Consider the following 21,310-nt stretch of genomic DNA (forward strand, 5'->3'; position numbering starts at 1 on the left):
TCATCGCCAAGGCTATCTCCAACATGTTTTTACCTGTCTCTCCTCTCTGGGGAGGTTCCCATTGCTTGGAAGGCAGCCACGGTTCATCCTTTATTTAAAGGGGAGATTAAGCTGATCCTAACTGTTATAGGTCAATTTCTATTGTCCCTGTTTATCAAAGTGTTAGAAAAACTTGTCAATAATCAACTGACTGGCTTTGTTGATATCTATGGTATTCTATAGTACCGCAGCCAACATGAGTAAAAACTTTAACGTGGTAACCCTCGCAAGGCTGCCGGTCCAGACGGCATCCCTAGCCTCGTCCTCAGAGCATGCGCAGACCAGCTGGCTGGAGTGTTTACGGAGATATTCAAACAATCCCTATCCCAGTCTGCTGTTCCCACATGCTTCAGAGGGCCACCATTGTTCCTGTTCCCAAGAAAGCTAAGGTAACTGAGCTAAACGACTATCCGTCATCATTGAAGTGCTTCTAGAGATTAGTCAAGGATTATATCACCTCCACCCTACCTGACACCCTAGACCCACTCCAATTTGCTTACCGCCCCAATAGGTCCATAGACGACGCCAATCACACTGCCCTAACCCATCTGGACAAGAGGATACTATGTAAGAAGATGTTCTCAATTACAGCTCAGCATTTAACACCATAGTACCCTCCAAACTCGTCATTAAGCTCGAGACCCTAGGTCTCGACTCGCCCTGTGCAACTGGGTCCTGACTTTCTGACGGGCCGCCCCCAGGTGGTGAGGGTAGGAAACAACATCTCACCCCGCTGATCCTCAACACTGGGGCCCAACAAGGGTGTGTTCTCAGCTATCTCCTCTACTCCTGTTCACCCATGACTGCGGTGGCCATGCACGCCTCCAACTCAATCATCAAGTTTGCAGACGACACTACAGTGGTAGACTTGATTACCAACAATGACGAGATGGCCTACAGGGAGTAGGTGAGGGCCCTCGGAGTGTGGTGTCAGGAAAATAACCTCACACTCAACAAAACAAAGGAGATGATCGTGGACTTCAGGAAACAGCAGAGGGAGCACCCCCCTATCCACGTCGATGGGACAGTAGTGGAGAAAGTGTAAAGTTTTAAGTTCTTCGGCGTACACATCACGGACAAACTGAAATGGTCCACCCACACAGACAGCGTGGTGAAGAAGGCGGAACAGCGCCTCTTCAACCTCAGGAGGCTGAAGAAATTTGGCTTGTCACCCAAAGCACTCACAAACTTTTACAGATGCACAATCGAGAGAATCCTGTCGGGCTGTATCACCGCCTGGTACGGCAACTGCTCCGCCCACAACCGTAAGGCTCTCCAGAGGGTAGTGAGGTCTGCAATGCATCACCGGGGCAAACTACTGCCCTCCAGGCACCTGCCCTCCAGGACACCTACACCACCGATGTCACAGGAAGGCCAAAAAGATCATCAAGGACAACAACCACTGAGCCACTGCCTGTTTCACCCCGCTATCATCTAGAAGGCGGGTCAGTACAGGTGCATCAAAGCTGGCTGAGAGACTGAAAAAACAGCTTCTATCTCAAGGCCTCAGACTGTTAAACAGTCATCACTAACATTGAGTGGCTGCTGCCAACATACTGACTCAATCTCTAGCCACGTTAATAATTAAAAATTGGATGTAATAAATGTATCACTAGCCACTTTAAACAATGCCACTTTATATAATGTTTACATACCCTACATCACTCATCTCATATGTATATACTGTACTCTATACCATCTACTGCACTTGCCTATGCCGTTCGGCCATCGCTCACCATATATTTATATGTACATATTCTTATTCATTCCTTTACACTTGTGATGTATAAGGTAGTTGTTGTGAAATTGTTAGATTACTTGTTAGATATTACTGCACGGTGGAACTAGAAGCACAAGCATTTCGCTACACTTGCATTAACATCTGCTAACCATGTGTATGTGACCAATAAAATTTGATTTGATTCTCTCGGAATGCAATCTGGTTCGCTCATGTTATGATGTGTCACTTAACCTAAAGGTCCTCAATTATGTCACCATTGAACTTGATTCTAAGCAATATTGTGCTGCTATTTTTGGCCAAAGTTTTGATACGGTAGACCATTCCATTCTTGTGGGCCGGCTAAGGAGTATTGGTGTCTCTGAGGGGTCTTTGGGCTGGTTGCTAACTACCGCTCTCAAAGAGAGTTCGTCCAAGGTGGCTTAGCAGTTTCAGACGTCTTTTTCTGTTCCGTATTGTTCGTGTCCTGTATATATATTATATTTACACCTTTCTTCGCATATCTTTTATCTATTTTATTATCCAAGAACTCAACTAACAAAAGCTTTCTGCCAAAAGTTTCCTGCAACCCGCTTCACCAATTACAAAAAGTATTATTTACCTCAATCTGAAAATCCATCGTGGAAGCTAGCCAGGGGCAATTCAGAAGCTAGCCTGAAAGCTATCCAGAAGCTACTCCGCATAGCTAGCCAGAACTAATCTGTAGCTGCCCCGAAATTAGCCGGTTTGCTGGCTAGCGTTGGTGTTTCAGCTGCCCCCGTTTAGTGGTCATCAGCTATTCCTTTAGCTCGATAAATCTACCGGCACTTTTGTGCAACGCGACTCGGGACCGGAGCATGTCCGGGACTCTTTTCTCTCAGGTTTCCCGGATTCCAGCCGCAGGCTCCTGGACACTTGCACCTTGATTTCGCAGCTAGCTAGCTGCAAACCTGTGACTATTGGCTACGTCGACCCGGAGCAAACTCAAATCATTCTGGAGCTAGCCAGCTGAGGAGTTCCATCACCATCCGGACCCGTTTCTTTGTTTGCTGCTGCAGATACGGAACCCCACCGGGCCTTCACGACTGACTGCCGCGACTGACTGCCGACGTTATCTGCCCGAGGGGATTTATCCAACTGGCACCTCCGTCCCGAGTTACCTGAACGCTCATCTGAGGCCCGCTAATCGTTTAGCTGTCTTATCGGCTGCTTTTTAACAAGTATATCGGACAACTATTATTATTATTATTATTTCTTATTTTATTTTTTCCTTGGGTCACCATATCTATTTTTGCCAATTTGATTGATCCCCTCTACCACAGGAACCCCACTACACGGAACCCCACTAACCTACCGACGGGAACGCACGAGGTATCTACAAACAGACCTCCATCCTATGCTGCTACCGATAGCCATTTACCCGGCCAGCTGTCTGGATCGCCACGACCCCAACCCACCTCTACTCACTGACCTTATTGATCACTCGATTAGCATGCCTCTCCTTAATGTAAATATGCCTTGTCCATTGCTGTTCTGGGTTTAGTGTTTATTGGCTTATTCACCGTGTAGAGATTTCTAGCCCTGCCTCTCTATACCATATCCAACCTCTCAGTTCCACCACCCACATATGCGATGACATCACCTGGTTTCAATGATGTTCTAGAGACATATCTCTCTCATCATCACTCAATACCTAGGTTTACCTCACTGTATTCACATCCTACATACCTTTGTCTGTACATTATCCTTTACACTATTTTATCGCCCCCAGAAACCTCCTTTACTCCTGCTCTAGTAGCTCTAGGCGACCAATTTCCATATGCTTTTAGCCGTACCCTTATCCTACCTCCTCTGTTCCTCCTGGTGATGTAGAGGTGAATCCAGGCCCTGCAGTACCTGGCTCCACTCCTATTCCCCAGGCGCTCTCTTTGATGACTTCTGTAACCGTAATAGCCTTGCTTCATGCATGTTAACATTAGAAGCCTCCTCCCTAAGTTTGTTTTGTTCACTTGCTTTAGCACACTCTGCCAACCCGGATGTTTAGCCGTGTCTGAATCCTGGTTAGAAAGACCACCAAAAATTCAGACATTTCATCCCCAATTACAAGATTTTCAGACAAGATAGAACGGCCAAAGGGGGCGGCTGTTGCAATCTACGTGCAAAGACTGCCTGCAGAGTTCTGTTATACTATCCAGGGTCTGTTCCCAAACAATTTGACTTCTACTTTTAAAAATCCACCTCTCTAAAAACAAGTCTCTCACCGTTGCCGCCGTCTATAGACCACCCTCTGCCCCCAGCTGTGCTCGTGGACACTATATATGTGGAACTGATTGCCCCCATCATCTTCAGAGCTCGTGCTGCTAGGCGACCAAATTTGAACATGCTCAACACCCCCAGCCACCCTACAATTCTAAGCTTGATGCCCTCAATCTCACACAAATTATCAATGAACCTACCAGGTACCACCCCAATTCCGTAAACACGGGTACCCTCATAGATATCATCCTAACAAACTTGCCCTCCAAATTACACTCTGCTGTTTCAACCAAGATTCTCAGCGATCACTGCCTCATTGCCTGCATCCGTAATGGGTCAGCGTCAAACGACCTCCACTCATCACTGTCAACGCTCCTGAAACACTTCAGCGAGCAGGCCTTTCTAATCGACTGGCCGGTGTATCCTGGAAAGGATATTGATCCATCCCGTCAGTAGAATGCCTGGTCATTCTTTAAAAATGCCTTCCTCACCATCTTGAATAAGCATTGCCCCATCAAGAAATTTAGAACCAAGGAACAGTACAGCCCTTGGTTTCTCCTTGACCTGACTGCCCTTAACCAACAGAAAAAAACATCCTATGGCGTTCTGCATTAGCATCGAACAGCCCCCGTGATATGCAACTTTTCAGGGAAGCCAGAAACCAATATACACAGGCAGTTAGAACAGCCAAGGCTAGCTTTTTCAAGCAGAAATTTGCTTCTGCAACACAAATTCAAAAAAGTTCTGGGACACCGTAAAGTCCATGGAGGAATAAGAAACCCTCCTCCCAGCTTCCAACCGCTCTGAAGATAGGAAACACTACCACCGACAAATCCACTATAATTGAGAATATTCAATAAGCATTTTTCTACGGCTGGCCATCTCTTCCACCTGGCTACCCCTACCCCGGACAACAGCACTGCCCTCCCCTCTGCTTACCGCCCCAGCCTTTCCCCATTTCTCTTTCTCCAAATACAGTCAGCTGTTGTTTTAAATGAGCTGCAAAATCTGGACCCTTACAAATCAGCCGGGCTAGATAATCTGGACCCTTTCTTTCTAAAACTATCTGCTGAATTGTTGCCACCCCTATACTAGCTCTTCAACCTCTCTTTCGTGTCGTCTGAGATTCCCCAAAGATTGGAAAGCAGCTGCGGTTATCCCCCTCTTCAAAGGGGGGACACCCTTGACCAACTGCTACAGACCTATATCTATCCTACCCTGCTTTCTAAGGTCTTCGAAAGCCAAGTCAACAAACAGATTACCGACCATTTCGAATCCCACCACACTTCTCCGCAATGCAATCTGGTTTTCAGAGCTGGTCATGGGTGCACCTCAGCCACGCTCAAGGTCATAAACGATATCGTAACCGCCATCGATAGGAAACAATACTGTGCAGCCGATATCATTGACCTGGCCAAGGCCTTTGACTCTGTCAATCACCAACATCCTCATTGGCAGACTCCGACAGCCTTGGTTTCTCTAATGATTGCCTCGCTGTTCACCAACTACTTCTCTGATCGAGTTCAGTTGTGTCAAATCGTGAGGGGCTGTTGTCCGGGCCTCTGGCAGCTCTATGGGGGTGCCACAGGGTTCATTCTTGGGCCGACTCTTTCTCTGTTTACATCAAATGATGTCGCTCTTGCTTGCGTGGTGATTCTCTGATCCACCTCTACGCAGACGACACTTTTGTAATTATTAACTTCTGGCCCTTCTTTTGACACGTGTGTTAACAACCCTCAGCGAGCTTCAATGCCATACAACTTCTCCTTCCGTGGGCCTCCAACTGCTCTAAATACAAGTAAAACCAAATGCATGCTCTTCAACCGTCGCTGCCTGCTCCTGCCCGCCTGTCCACATCACTACTTTGGACGGCTCTGACTTAGAATATGTGGACAACTACACAATACCTAGGTGTCTGGTTAGACTGTAAACTCTCCTTCCAGACTCACATCCAACATCTCCAATCCAAAGTCAAATCTAGAATGGCTTCCTATTCCGCAACAAAGCATCCTTTACTCATGCTGCCAACATACCCTTGTAAAACGTGACCATCCATATAGGCTTGGCGATGATAGGCTTGGCGATGATAGGCTTGGCGATGATAGGCTTGGCGATGATAGGCTTGGCGATGATAGGCTTGGCGATGATAGGGGCAGCAATCTTAAAGAAGATAGGGTCTAAACCATCTGACCCAGATGTGTTTTGGGGGTCAAGTTTAAGGGGCTCCTTCAGCACCTCGGACTCAGTGACTGCCTGCAGGGAGAAACTTTGTAGCAGGGCAGGGGAAAAAGAAGTAAAAGCATCAGGGATAGTCGCATTAGAAGGGGTGGGAGATGAGGAAATGTTGGACGTGCACGGAGGCATGGCTGAGTCAAATAGGAATCCTGACTTAATGTGGCCTTCCGGATAAACTGAGTGCACTTATTTCTCATTTGCCAGAACGATAGCCAGTCAGCCTGTATGCGTGTGCCGAGCCTTTCGCCAAATGCAATTCTTGATGTGGAGTAACTCTGCCAAATCACGGTCGAACCTGGGGCTGAACCTGTATTTAATTCTTATTTTCTTTATGGGGGCATGTTTGTGAAAACAATACCACTGAAAATATCAGTTGTATTGGGGGGGGGTTGGGAAATACAGGGTCTCTCTGGATGATTACTTTTTGCCAAAAACCAGAAAATAAAAAGAAACGTTTGTTTTATTAGTACATTGTAAAAAAAATATTACATTAATGATGATAGGTTAATAATTTAATATTGAAAAAAATGTACCTAATGTTCCAATAATTTTTTAGGCCACCTGTCAGTCACAGGTCCTTAAAATCGTCCTAACTTTYCCCCCCCATACGGCGCCCCTGGATCCAACCCACCTCCAGGCTGTGTAAGGGCTATTTAACCAAGAAGTAGAGTGATGGAGTGCTGCATCAGATGACCTGGCCTCCACAATCTCCCGACCTCAACYCAATTGAGATGGTTTCGAATGAGTTGGAACGCAGAGTGAAGGAAAATACGCCAACAAGTGCTCAACATACGTGGGAACTCCTTCAAGACTGTTGGAAAAGCATTCCACATGAAGCTGGTTGAGAGAATGCCAAGAGTGTGCAAAGCTGTCATCAAGGCAAAGGGTGGCTACTTTGCAGAATCTGAAATCTAAAATATATTTGGATTTGTTTAACACTTTTTGGGTTACTACATGATTCCATATGTGTTATTTCATAGTTTTGATGTCTTTACTATTATTCTACAATGTAGAAAAAAGTTAAAATAAAGAAAAAGCCTTGAATGAGTGTGTGTCCAAACTTTTGACTGGTACTGTATATGTACATCTTTGTCCACAGGGGGAGGGTGGGGACACTGCGTTGATGGGCGTTTGTGCTGTGGGTATGGGTGAGGTTGTAATGCTCAACATAGGCACTGATGCTCACCACTACTGTCACAGGCGGAGAGAGAGAGGTGTTAATAAGAGTCAACMTTCAAATTATAACTACATCATATTACATTAGAATTTAAGATTTCATTTAAAACCATTTGTGAATTATGTTGAAAATGTATTGAAACTATGTTCAGCATTAAGGAAAAGGATGGGGAACACTGTCCCTATTTGTAGTTATTAGAAGAATTTAGGAAAGTGAAGAACCAGCTTCTACTGTAACTGCTCACATWCYTGCCATGATGTCATCCAGCGTGTCTGTGGCTGTCTGTGCAGGGAAGGCCACTATGAGTCCATCGAGGAGTTAGGACACCACGATGGCGTGACCACCCTTAGCACCTTCTTCTAGACACTCTCCTTTCCTTCCGTGTCCTGCTTGTCGCTGCTGGACGATTCTAAGATCTCGCTCATGTCCATGATCCAACTGTCAGGGACGTCTTGATTTTGAGGAAATGCACTGCCCCATCCAACCCTGGGAGTAGGACAGAGCATGTCAAGAGTTACAGATTAATTTGATCTCAATTCAGTTGACTAAGACATTTGATTTTGTAACGTACAGTTATTTAGATTACTTATGTTTATAAGAACTGAGGTCGGKGCGTTCGTATACTTTARTTTAACTTTACTCAGAAGTAAATCCTGGCATTACATACTGTAGTTCACATGGCATATTCCTCCCGCCGTCTGGCTACTGTAAAACACGGAACTGGAATCCCACAGCACGAATACAGGGACTGGAAAATGGCATAATGTTCACTACATTACAGATTTCTCCATAAGAATGCCCATCCATGGATATCACGAAATTGGGGAGAAAAAAGGTGTAGAAAAATATGAAACCAAAAATAAAATATAAAGAATGCCCATTCAGTTCCTGAACTAGGTGGAATTGTGAGTGTAGAGCTCCCTAGGTGAGCCATGCTTACCTTTACTCCACGAGAACTCGGGTTTAGAGTTGCTGTCCATGTTCACTTCATGGATCTCCTTTCTTACCCGTGTGATTTTGGAAAAAAAACATCCGCGACACGTCTGCTGTAGTCCTTTAGTAGTGGACGACAGGTTGCGGTCACAGCAGTCATTTAGTTATATAAAGGAGTTAATAACATATACCCAGTGTATTATGTTTGTGTGTGCCTATGTATACTATTTAGGTTATTATAGCACTAAAGTGTGCCTTTTTAGTGTATAAGCCTTGTATGACAGTGATTATTAGTTAGTAAAGCCTAAAATGGTGCCAGTGCATGTTAGTCAGTATTATGCCCAACCCCTTTCCGATGTTTGCGATTCCACGGTTCAGTTATGTAGTAATGGCCTAGTCATTAATGTGTTACTACTGCCACCTAGTGGTACTTTAGAATAGGGCCTGTATCTGTAGTAAACTGTGCAGGAAAGTGATGCCTTTGAACTGTGGTTTAAATTGTAAGTGGTGTCATGTAATGTCGTTGTATAATTGCTGTATATTATTCCTGATATTAATGGCACTCTGCATTCTGCCTTCTCCTATAGGACAACCACACACAAGCACTATCACCTTTCCACATCCACAGTTATGGATCAGTGGCACAAGCAGGAGCCTTCCTAGTGATCAAGCCATAGCCCTGTACATATCATGCTGTTATTTACTGTCTTCTGTTCCTTCAGTAAACTACAAGCCAACCGCTCACCGTGTCTTGCCATCCTTGCGTTCTGACCGACGCCCAGAGGTGAACACACCCAAACCAAAGCAGAAACATAAGAGTAAAACAGAGGTGAACACACCCAAACCAAAGCAGAAAACAGAAGAGTAAAAAGAGGTGAACACACCCAACCAAGCAGAAACATAAGAGTAAAACAGAGGTGAACACACCCAAACCAAAGCAGAAACAGAAAGAGTAAACAGAGGTGAACACACCCAAACCAAAGCAGATAACAGAAGAGTAAAACAGTCCTTTAGTTCTCCATTACACATACTATTTGTAAACTGATCAGAATTTCCTTAGAACTACAGTCATGAAAATAAATAAGTAATTTGGACACATGGATATTTGAGCTAAATTCCAACCACATTAATTGATAAAGGTAACCCAATTTAACAAATCACACAAAAAAAATGTACTTTGAAAATGTTATGCAAATAAAATCAACAACAATGCAATTTCCTTATGTGGAAAAAGTTTGTACACTGCTACATTTACCATCACATAAAATGTCTCAACTTAGAATCAGGTGCACCAAAACAGGTGCAAATTATTAGAAAATTATTATAGAGTAACTTGGGAGGGTCCAGCCTTCCATAAAGATCAGAAACTTGGTCTGGTTTGGTCTTGACCATATGGGTGTGTGGTAACACATCATGCCAAGATCAAAAGACCTACCCGAGGCCCTCAGAAGAAAGATTATTGATGCCCATGAGTCTGGGAAGGGTTACAAATCTATTTCTGAGCAATTCGAAGTACATCATTCCACTGTCCGACGGATTATCTACAAATGGAGAAAATTCCAGACCAATGGCAATCTTCCTAGGACAGGTTGTCCCACCAAATTCAGTCCAAGAGCTGACCGAAAGATGCTCATAGATGTCTTTAAGAACCCTAGGGTAACATCAAGTGATCTACAGGCCTCTTGCCACAATCAATGTCAAAAGGAATGAGTAAACTGTCAGAAAGAGACTGCACAAACTTGGCCTACATGGGAGGTCAGGAAGGTGGAGCTGTTTGGCCGCAATGCCAGACGCCACGTTTGGCGAAAAAAACGAAACACTGCCTTTGAACAGAAGAACCTCATACCAACCGTAAAGCATRGAGGCGGTGGTATTATGGTTTTTGGCTGCTTTGCTGCTTCAGGGCCAATTTGACATCATTGATTCAACCATGAATTCCATATTGTACCAGAGAATTCTTGAGGAGAATGTGAGGCCATCTGTCAAGAAGATGAAGCTGAACCCGAACATGGATCTTGCAACAGGACAACGATCCAAAACACACAAGCAAAGCTACAAGAGAATGGCTCAAAAAAATGAAATGGAGAGGGCCGTGCATGAAAGAAAACCCTYGACCATGACAAAGTCGAAGCAGTACTGTAAAGAGTGGGCAAAAATTCCTCCCAGTCGATCTAAGAGGCTGATAGACAGTTACAAGAAACGGCTAAATCAAGTTATTTCAGCCAAAGGGGGCAACACCAGCTATTGAAGCTAGCGGTTTACTTCTTTTTCCCACACTATGGAATTGCATTTCTGTTGATTTTTCAAATAATAAATGATTGCAAAGTAGTGTAGTTTGTTGAATTAGATTACCTTTATCTGTCAATAGTGTTGAATTGAAGATTACATATCCATGTGTCCAAATATGTACAAAAAAAGACAACTTTCCAGGGGGTGTTCTTACTTTTTCACATGACTGGATATGACACAAAAGATGAACAATGCTTACAATTTGGAGTCTGCAAATTACCTCTTCTAAGACTGTCATGTCATCATTGCAGCTGGCGATATCAACCATAGAAAGAATAAAGAAAAGGAAAAGTTAGGAGCAATTACAAAGAAGAATCACTTAGGACCCAAGGCCAAGGAGGACAATGGTTGATTTACTTTCAGTTTCACACGAGACAGACAGACAGACAGACAGACAGACAGACAGAGAGACAGAGAGACAGAGAGACAGAGAGAGAGAGGGGTAGACAAAGAGAAACAGACACAAATAGAGCAAAGAGAGATGGAGAAACAGACAGCCAGAGAGACAGACAGGGATAGCCAGAGAGACAGCCAGAGACAGACAGACAGTGATAGCCATAGAGACAGACAGAGACAGACAGACAGTGATAGCCATAGAGACAGACAGACAGAGAAAGACAGACAGCCAGAGAGACAGACCGAGACAGCCAGACAGAAAGACAGCTAGAGACAGACAGACAGACAGCCAGAGAGATATACAGCCAGAGAGGCAGACAGAGACAACCAGAGAGACAGACAGCCAGAGAGACAGACAAAGACAGACAAAGAGACAGACAGCCAGAGAGAAACAGAAATACACTACATGATCAAAATATGTGGACACCTGCTCGTCGAACATCTCATTCCAAAATAAGGGGCATTAATATGGAGTTGGTCCCCCCTTTGCTGCTATAACAGCCTCCACTCTTCTGGGAAGGCTTTCCACTAGAAGTTGGAAAATTGCAGCAGGGATTTGCTTCCATTCAGCCACAAGAGCATTAGTGAGGTTGGGCACTGATGTTGGGCGATTAGGCCTGGCTCGCAGTCGGCATTCCAATTCATCCCAAAGGTGTTCGATGGGGTTGAGGTCAGGGAACTGTGCAAGCCAGTCAAGTTCTTCCACACCAATCTCGACAAACCATTTCTGTATGGACCTTGTTTTGTGCACGGGRCATTGTCATGCTGAAACAGGAAAGGACTTTCCCCAAATTGTTGCCACAAAGTTGGAAGCACAGAATCGACTAGAATGTCATTGCATGCTGTAGTCTTAAGATTCCCCTTCACTGGAACTAAGAGGCCAAGCCCAAACCATGAAAAAAAGCCCAGACAATTATTCCTCCTTCACCAAACTTTACAGTTGGCACTATGCATTCAGTCAGGTAGCGTTCTCCTGGCATCCGCCAATCCTAGATACGTTCGTCGGACTGCCAGATGGTGAAGTGTAATTCATCACTCCAGAGAACGCGTTTCCACTGCTCCAGAGTCCAATAGCGGTGAGCTTTACACAACCCCAGCTGACACTTGGCATTGCGCATAGTGATCTTAGGCTTGTGTGCGGCTGCTCGGCCATGGGAACCCATTTCATGAAGCTCACGAAGAACAGTTGTGAGGGAAAAATTATGTATTCACCTTATTTGTTGGATATGTAACAATTATTTACTTAACAAACAGTAAGATATTTCTGTCCTGCTAATGCTGAGTTTTATGGTGTCCACTTTAGCTTCCTGCAGCTAGTCTGGGCGTCGAGGACACATGGTTTTACTAGAGATCACTTGAGATGGATATCTTAGTGATGAAAACCAACAGACACATTCCATACTATTAGTGGTGCATGTGAGACGTATGTCTCAAGGTCTGATTGAGCCTGCATTCCATAGACAAGATATGGTGTATGTTTAGCCGGGATAGAGATGGCCTGGAGGAGCAGAACAAAGGCCTCGGTATTCCTAATTATCCTGGCATCTGGGAAACTAAGGAGGGGTGGAAACAAGCATTCTGGGTATTAGCTATATAAACTGTGCATTGTCTGTAAAGGGAAGACTCTCAGCCTAACAGTCAGTCAAGACTGGTGGGTTGACGGTTTCATTATTGCAATAATTAATTGATATTAAATAAAGATGATTGTTTGAAGAAATGACCAAGTCTCTCTTAGTACTGAATTTCCACGACACAGTTCTTGTGCTGACGTTGCTTCCAGAGGCAGTTTGGAACTCGGTAGTGATTRTTGCAACCAATGACARGCGATTATTAYGCGCTACACGCTTCAGCACTCGGCAGTCCCATTCTGTGAGCTTGTGGTGGCGGAGCTGTTGTTGCTCCTAGACGTTTCCACATCACAATAACAGCACTTACAGTTGACCKGGGYAGCTTTAGCAGGGCAGAAATCTGACGAACTGACTTGTTGGAAAGGTGGCATCCTATGACGGTGCCACGTTGAAAGTCACTGAGCTTTTCAGTAAGGCCATTCTACAGCTAATGTTTGTGTATGGAGATTGCATGGCTGTGTGCTGGATTTTATACACAGGTCAGCAACGGGTGTGGCTGAAATATCCAAATCCACTCATTTGAAGGGGTGTATTTATATCAACGAATTGGGCACTATTCTAGAAAAATCCTCAGCTCCTGGTGTTAGTCTCCACAATTCAGAGGTTTAATGCCTGCTCTTCACAGATGACTTGTACCTGTTGTCACCCACAGCACATGGCCTACAGCAGAGCCTGTACCTGCTAGAGCAGTACTGCCAGACCTGGTCCCTGGCAGTAAAGACCAAAAATATAAAAAATTATGATTTTCTAGAGAAGATCCAGATCTCAGGGAGTTAAACCAAAGTTCTCAGTTGGTACAAAATATATAGAGTACTGCACACACTACAATTACTTACGTTTAAAAACAAGCTCAACTGGACACCTACAGTATATGAGGCAGTGAAGGAACTGAGAGGGAAAGCACGCAGGGCATTCTACGCCATTAAAAAAATGAATTCAAAATGAAATGCCTATTGACATGTGGCTAAAACTAATTGAATGTGTCATTGAACCAATTGCATTTCCTGGCAGTGAGGTGTGGGGTCCACTTGCAAAACAAGATTTCACCCAATGGAACAAACCCCCCATTGAAACCCTGCATGCAGAGTTCTGTAAGATTCTCCTATATGTCCAGAGAAAAACTACAAACAATGCATGCAGGGCAGAATTAAGCCAATATCCACTCATAATAATAACTAAAAAAAATAGCAATTAAGTTTTGGAAACATCTAAAATACAGTGAGCCCTCATATCCTTACCAAGCCCTGCAATGCCAAGAGCTAAGCAAAAATAAGAGTCCCCTCATCCAGCTGGTCCTGGGGCTGAATTTGCAAACCTGTTCTACTAACACACTGAAGCCTCAGGAACAGAACATCCAATCAATCAGAATAACCCAAATCACAACACAGTCAAAACAAAACTACATTACCTATTGGGAAACACAAGCACAAAACAAAATGCAGTACTATCTGGCCCTAAATCGACAGTACACCGTGGCTAACTATTTGACCATGCTTACTGATCAAACCTTTAGAAAAATATTGTCAAAGTACAGGCTTAGTGAGCACAGCCTTGTCATTGAGAAGGGTAGACACAGGAAAACCTGGCTCCCTGTAGAGGAAAGGCTGTGCAACCACTGCACCACAGTAGAATCTGAGACAGAGCTGCATTTCCTGACAAAATGTAAAAAATATAAAACAATTAGAGAGTACCATTTCCCCAAATTTGAAACAGTTATTCAGGGTTTCAAATGCCTCCCTGATGAGAATAGGCTACCCGTCCTGTTGGGGGAGGACGCAGAGAGCTGTGGGTTGGCAGCGCACTACATTGCTGCCTGCCATAAAATGAGGGACAGTGTCTGACAGACCAACCAACCTGTGTCCTCTATGCCATTGTTATTGTATGGTTATTTTTTAGCCTTGATTATTGTTGTTACTGACTGTCCCGTTGACAATCTTGATTGGTATTATTTTAATTATGTTCATATTGTAAATGTATCACTTAATCTCCAAAGTAAGCTTTGGCAAAATGTACATTGCTACGTCATGCCAATAAAGAAAATTGAATTGAGAGCGAGAGAGAGAGAGAGACAGAGAGAGAGAGAGAGAGAGAGAGACATCCAGAGAGACAGACATCCAGAGAGAGAGAGACAGACATCCAGAGAGACAGACAGCCAGAGAGAGGGAGAGACAGACATCCAGAGAGACAGACAGCCAGAGAGCGGAACAGAGAGAGAGAGAGAGAGATCTTCTGCACAGATTCTGTCAGACCTGGGCCCTGACAGTAAATCTCAGTAAGACAAAAATAATGGTGTTCCAAAAATGGTCCAATTGCCAGGACCACAAATACCAATTCCATCTAGACACCGTTGCCCTTGAGCACACAAAAAAACGATACATACCTCGGCCTCAACATCAGCGCCACAGGTACCTTCCACAAAGCTGTGAACAATCTGAGAGACAAGGCACTATTTTTTTTTAATTGAACCTTTATTTGACTACGCAAGTCAGTTAAGAACAAATCCTTATTTACAATGACGGCCTAGGAACAGTGGGTTAACTGCCTTGTTCAGGGGCAGAACGACAGACAAGAAGGGCCTTCTATGCCATCAAAAGGAACATAAAATTCTACATACCAATTAGGATCCAGCTAAAAGTACTTGAATCAGATATAGAGTCCATTAGCTTTTATGGTTGTGAGGTCTAGGGTCCACTCAGCAACCAAGAATTCACAAAATGGGACAAACACCAAATTGAGACTCTACATGCAAAATTCAACCAAAATATTCTCAGTGTACAACATAAAATACCAAATAATGCATGCGGAGCAGAATTAGGCCGATATCCACTAATGATCAAAATCCAGAAAAGAGCCGTAAAATTCTACAACTACCTAAAAGGAAGTGATTCCCAAACCTTCCATAACAAAGCCATCACCTACAGAGAGATGAACCTGGAGAAGAGTCCCCTAAGCAAGCTAGTCCTGGGACACTATTCACAAACAGACCCCACAGAGCCCCACGACAGCAATACAGTTAGACCCAACCAATAGCCTTGCTATTGAGAAAGGCCGCAGGAGGCAGACCCATCTCTCAAGAGAAGACAGGCTATGTGCACTCTGCCCACAAAATTAATGTGGAACCTGAGCTGCACTTCCTAATCTCCTGCCAATTGTATGACCATATTATAGACACATACTTCCCTCAGATTACACAGGCCCACAAAGAATTAAAAAACAAATCCAACAAATCCAATTTTAATAAACTCCCATATCTATTGGGTGAAATACCACAATGTAAATATCACAGCAGCAAGACTTGTGACCTGTTGCCACAAAAAAAGGGCAACCAGTGAAGAACAAACACCATTGTAAATACAACCCATATTTTTGTTTGTTTATTTTCCCTTTTCTACTATTTGCACATCGTTACAACACTGTAAATAGACATAATATGACATTTGAAATATCTCTATTCCTTTGGAACTTTTGTAGTAATATTTACTGTTCATTTGTATTGTTCATTTCACTTTTGTTTATTATCTATTTCACTTGCATTGGCAATGTAAACATTTTTCCCATGCCAATAAAGTCCCTTAAATTGAAATTGAGAGCAAAAGAGAAAGACGGAGAAAAAGCCAGAGAGAGAGTAACCGGTTATACTACAACTCCCAGACCGCATTGCAACTCCCAGCATCCACTGGCTAACGATAGCAATTAGCAAGCCCAGACGAAGTCTAAATAGACATGCCATTCCACATTTATTTTGGATTACAATCATGCTGTAATGCTCGTATAATACTGAATATATGTTCATACCATTGTCACCAATCAACTGAATTACACTCAAAATAGTTGTAATTCAGATGCTTATCTGGATGACGACACTAGCTAGCTACATTGGCTAGCTAACCAAACCCATTATGATGGTTAGCTAGCTCGACTGCTACATCAGAAATAATTGTTTACAACAATAACAGCTGAGTTTAATCGTAGCAAATGTCTTAAACAACAGTCCAAAACAACATATAAGCCTGTTAGATTTTTTTTTGTTAAACTATTATTATGAAATATACAGGCAAAATGCTAATTACTACGGAATCCGTCCAGCTGGTTATTCTTCTGCTCCTTGTTCTCTCTATGCAGTGGCTTTCCCTGACTGGAGACTTCCTTGCATCCACAAAATGACACATACCTCTCTAAGAGGGGTGATCGATGCCACCAAACATTATGAATATACTGACAAGATACATGTCTCTCTGCCCTAACAATGGGAGTCGTTGTCCACAAAGCGGCACGGTGGGTTGTCTAGCTCCCCTCTATCCCCTCTTTGGATTGGTGGATACATCTCATTATTGTAATCTTTTTTTGAATATTCGATGAGGGTTGTTGACAGCAACGCCTGTAACACAATGGAGGGAGACGCCATGACATGAATATGCATAGCCATCTCGAGACAGCTCCGATATAAAGTTTTTTTTTTCTCTCAAAGCTGCCGGGATTCTACTTATATCAGTATATTCACACATCACAATTAGATACCCATACCTATTCACATCACAATTAAATATCCATAATTGTGATGTGTGAATAGGTATGGATATCTAATTTGTGTGTGAATAAGTATGGATATGTAATTGTGGTGTGAATAGGTATGGATATCTAATTGTGATGGGTATAGGTATAGATATCTAATTGTTGTGTGAATAGGTATATATATCTAATTATGGTRTGAATAGGTATGGATATCTAATTGTTGTGTAAATAGGCATAGATATCGAATTGGGGTGTGTGAATAGGTATAGATATCTAATTGTGGTGTGAATAGGTATAGATATCTAATTGTGGTGTGTGTAGGTATAGATATCTAATTGTTGTGTGAATAGGTATAGATATCTAATTGGGGTGTGAATAGGTATAGATATCTAACTGTGATGTGTATAGGTATAGATATCTAACTGTGATGTGTATAGGTATGGCTATGGAAACACAGGCAGTTTCAAGTACAGTATTCCTACTGGAGCTACTTTGCAGCACAAATGTATACCTTCCAGAAGGTATAACCCCCCACCTCTGACCCCTCAGCGTTTAGCCATATGTACCAGTGTCATGTCCAGAAACATGCTTTAGGCCTTTTGTTCATTACATTTCCTGTTTGCCTACTGAACGTTCCCTAGATGCGTCTGGTGTTCTGAGAGGTGATTTGCTGTTTTACTGTTTTTTGTTCTTCCCCATGCCCCGTAATCATGGGAGACGAAATCTGCATTAAAACTAGACCAGGGCATCATCATCACGGAGAAGGGAACGCAGTACTTCAAGGTGTGTGTGTGTGTGTCTTTGTGTGAAGGGAAGTAGCTTCAAGTAGCGGTGCAGTATAACAGGATTTTGTGTGTGTGGGAGTGGGAGAAAGAGAGAGTGAGAGGGGGAGAGCGATGGAGAGGGAGGGAAGAGGGAGAGAGAGAGAAGTATCGCCAGGCGTCTGTCCAGTACAAGATGATCCTGGAGAATGAATCAAGTGATTCCTGAGGGGGAGGAGCAGTAGGCGTGGATGGTCTAAAGTTTACGGGAGGATAAGCACATTCTCAAGTAAAGTTTTTATAAATACCAACTTTTGAATGAAAACTGGCGCACCCATGTTTTGGGGCATATTTTGTGCATACGTGACATTTATAAATGTGACCCCTGGTGGTTCTAATTCTAAATTAGATTACAAAGTGATTATATCGATTTTATTATATTAGGATATTTTGACGTTTATTAATCAAGTAAATGATTTACTGGATGTGGTTACATAAATGAGGCTATACTTCTCAGAGTAATATGCCTGTCCTGTATCAGAGCAGCGCGTGTTGATGGAAAATGTTATTGTTTAGCATGATGTTTGATTATTTTAGATACAGTATATATCTCAAAAGCAGCCTATAGTATTCAGTTGAAAATGGAAACGTACTTCCCTTTGTGAATGTGGCGATTGCGCACTGTGCATACTGGTGCGCTTTTGGGGTTGGAAGACAGACAGGCAGCCAGAGACAGCGAGAGAGATAGAAAGAGAGAGGGATAGAAAAGAAGAGAGGGGTTTCTCATACACAGACATTGCATTGCAGTGAATGTCTTCGATGTACTCTGATTGAGTAGCCTAGATGACCACTCAATTGTTAAGCGTCTGGGGATACTATAAGAAGGCAGAAGCAATGAAGAAACAACTCAAATACCCTAAATACAGCATCAAGGAATAATGTCGATGTATAACGGGACTGGAGAAACGGGTGGAAAGGACTACACCTATGTACGGGTTTGTGCGTCGACCATCGCCTTCATAACATTGGCATTCTTCAACATCATCATTAACTGGACTATAGTGCGCGAGGATCGACTTCGGGGCCATGCGCGCTTTGTGTTGGTTTTTCACCTGTTGGTGTCCGCTCTGGTGTACTTCGGAATGTGTTCTGTTTTCTACCTCCAGATCTACTTCGACGCCAAGCCAGTGGCATCCATATGTGTGGCCATGATAACCGTCCTAATCACCAGCGCGTCCAATATCCTTCTGACTCTCACTGCTATGTCGCTGGACCGTTATTTTGCTGTCTGTCATCCTCTGTGGTACAGTTCTGTCTGGCAATGGCCTTGGCTAGTTGGGCTACTGACATGGGGACTCGCACTGGTTATCCCCCTAACTCTGCTCTCCAAGACAGAGATGCTCGGCAGTGATACAAATGTGGAATGTGGAAGGGAACAGCTGAAGAAAGGTGGCCTGGAAAAAATATTGTTGATATCTGTGTGCACGGCGCTCATTCTGTACAGTTATGTAAGGATACTGTTTGAGGGGCGACGGTTGGGAGTGATGAATCGACGCAACATGGTCGGATGCAAGACCCTCGCCCTGCACGGTACTCAACTCGCCGTATACATCCTCCCCAACTTCATGAACTTTGTGCTAACAGTTCTCCAGAAACAAGGACACATTCAGCCGGGGACCAAAGAACTGTCTGCGGTGGTTAGTTTCGCCTTCTTTAGCTTGGCGCAGTGCGTCGCACCAATCGTCTACGGTTTGCGCAAAGAGGAACTCTTGGAGCAGGTGCAACGCCGATTCCCTTGTTGTTCCCGCCACCTGAAGAGCGTCCTGGGCCCGGTTTCCCAAAAGAATCTTAAGGCTAATTTCATAATAGAGCCCAAAAGCCTAGGTTCTAACGATGAATTTAGCCTTAAGATGCTTTTGAGCAACCGGGCCCTGGAGTGGACCTGGCGTGCCATAACGCCTTGTCTGCATTCCCAGCCAAGGTATGTGATCAAATATTTGTGGCTAAGATACTGTACATGCCAACAAGTGTTATATACTTTATGCACACTCATTAGGTGACCCCAGTGGCATGGAGAATGATGAATGGATACATACTGAAAGACAATATGTGATGAGTAAATACTCACGGATGTAGACCAGCCAGAAATAGCAGGGATTATTACCAAAACCATATCTATTATTTTATACTGTATATTCTCTGACAAAGTTAAGAAAGTTGATAGTTGTCATTCGCTGTTTTGCCTTCTTCCTTTTTTGGACATCAGTTTTAGATCATGTGGGATGTGAGACTACAGACAAGCTATTCTTACCACATTGGAAATGAAACAATGTTTTGTAACAAACATCACATGGCTTCGGACACCTTTTATTTACTCAGACTTTGAATATTTTTCTTATTTCCCCAGTGAAAGAAGACTGACGTTCCAGACACTCATCTCACTGGAGCCCCCACAGACCCCCGTTTGAGGGGAATGATGAGACCTAAGTAGCCACCGCTCCCGTAACTTCACTACCCACAAGTACTTTTCCTGTGCTCCATAGACTGGGCTGAAGACATGTTGTACCGGACTGATACTGCCTTTCAGATGTCATGGAGACAGCGGTGGATGGGGGACATAGCAACCAGACGAAAGGTGTCACTCTCACTATAAACATTTGAGACGAGTATCCATTTTTTTGCTGATGAACATTCATACAGTACTTGGTTATCCAGCATCTGTACAAAGCTGTGAAAGTGCTTCTGTTCTACCCAGGGTGTAGTGACTTTATAGGCTTGGGCATCACTATGGACAGACCAGCCTCAGACAACCTGTAATGTGTTGACTGTACAGTGTCAGAGAGGATTCCAGCAGGAATTTGCCTTGTATTACAGTATAAGACCACCTGACCATCAGGATTGACTGCATGTGCATTGTGCAATATAACCTACTATGAAAGAGTTGATTCATTAATGATAACTGAAGCAGCAAAGTCTTCTTTTTTGTGTGAGATAAAGTCAAGACAATATCTTTTATTTGAGATGAAAAGATCCCGATTCATTCAAACAAGAGCCAGATTGAACATTATTGCCCATCTTCATCGCCATGTGAACCTCAGTGGCAGATTCTCTGTAATAAAAGAGCTGAAACTGTGAACAGCATGTGATCTGGAGSAGTATTTGTATTTATTATGAATCCCCATTAGCTGCTGCCAAAGCAGCAGCAGCTACTCTTCCTGGGGTCCAGCAAAATTAASGAAGTTTATACAATTTTAAAAGCATTACAATACATTCACAGATTTCACAACACACTGTGTGCCCTCAGGCCCCTACTCCACCACTACCACATATCTACAGTACTAAATCCATGTGTATGTATAGTGCGTAT

At 43.5% G+C, this 21,310-nt stretch overlaps 1 protein-coding gene and 1 long non-coding RNA gene across 2 annotated transcripts; one reads left to right on the forward strand and one right to left on the reverse strand.

Annotated features, from left to right (window-relative positions):
- Window positions 1-6,074: 6,074 nt before the first annotated feature.
- On the reverse strand, window positions 6,075-8,962 carry LOC111960089 (uncharacterized). The gene is made up of 3 exons (XR_002876766.2): window positions 8,365-8,962; window positions 8,092-8,172; window positions 6,075-7,910 (listed from the first exon to the last, which is right to left on the reverse strand). It is a non-coding gene; the product is annotated as an uncharacterized lncRNA (long non-coding RNA).
- A 9,674-nt stretch (window positions 8,963-18,636) lies between these two features.
- LOC111960103 (odorant receptor 131-2-like) lies at window positions 18,637-21,079 on the forward strand. The gene is made up of 2 exons (XM_023982012.1): window positions 18,637-19,924; window positions 20,351-21,079. Exons 1-2 carry the CDS (start codon window positions 18,882-18,884, stop codon window positions 20,409-20,411), a joined length of 1,104 nt encoding a protein of 367 aa, XP_023837780.1. The 5' UTR covers window positions 18,637-18,881; the 3' UTR covers window positions 20,412-21,079.
- Window positions 21,080-21,310: the final 231 nt, after the last annotated feature.

Source organism: Salvelinus sp. IW2-2015, linkage group LG37 (genome assembly GCF_002910315.2).
Source record: "Salvelinus sp. IW2-2015 linkage group LG37, ASM291031v2, whole genome shotgun sequence".
Classification (NCBI taxonomy): domain Eukaryota; kingdom Metazoa; phylum Chordata; class Actinopteri; order Salmoniformes; family Salmonidae; genus Salvelinus; species Salvelinus sp. IW2-2015.

Excerpts from the sequence above, each read along its gene's own strand:
- LOC111960103 (XM_023982012.1), top strand. The coding sequence starts at position 18,882 with ATGTCGATGTATAACGGGACTGGAGAAACGGGTGGAAAGGACTACACC. Across the intron at positions 19,925-20,350 it reads TGTCTGCATTCCCAGCCAAG|TGAAAGAAGACTGACGTTCC; the intron begins GTATGTGATCAA and ends TTATTTCCCCAG.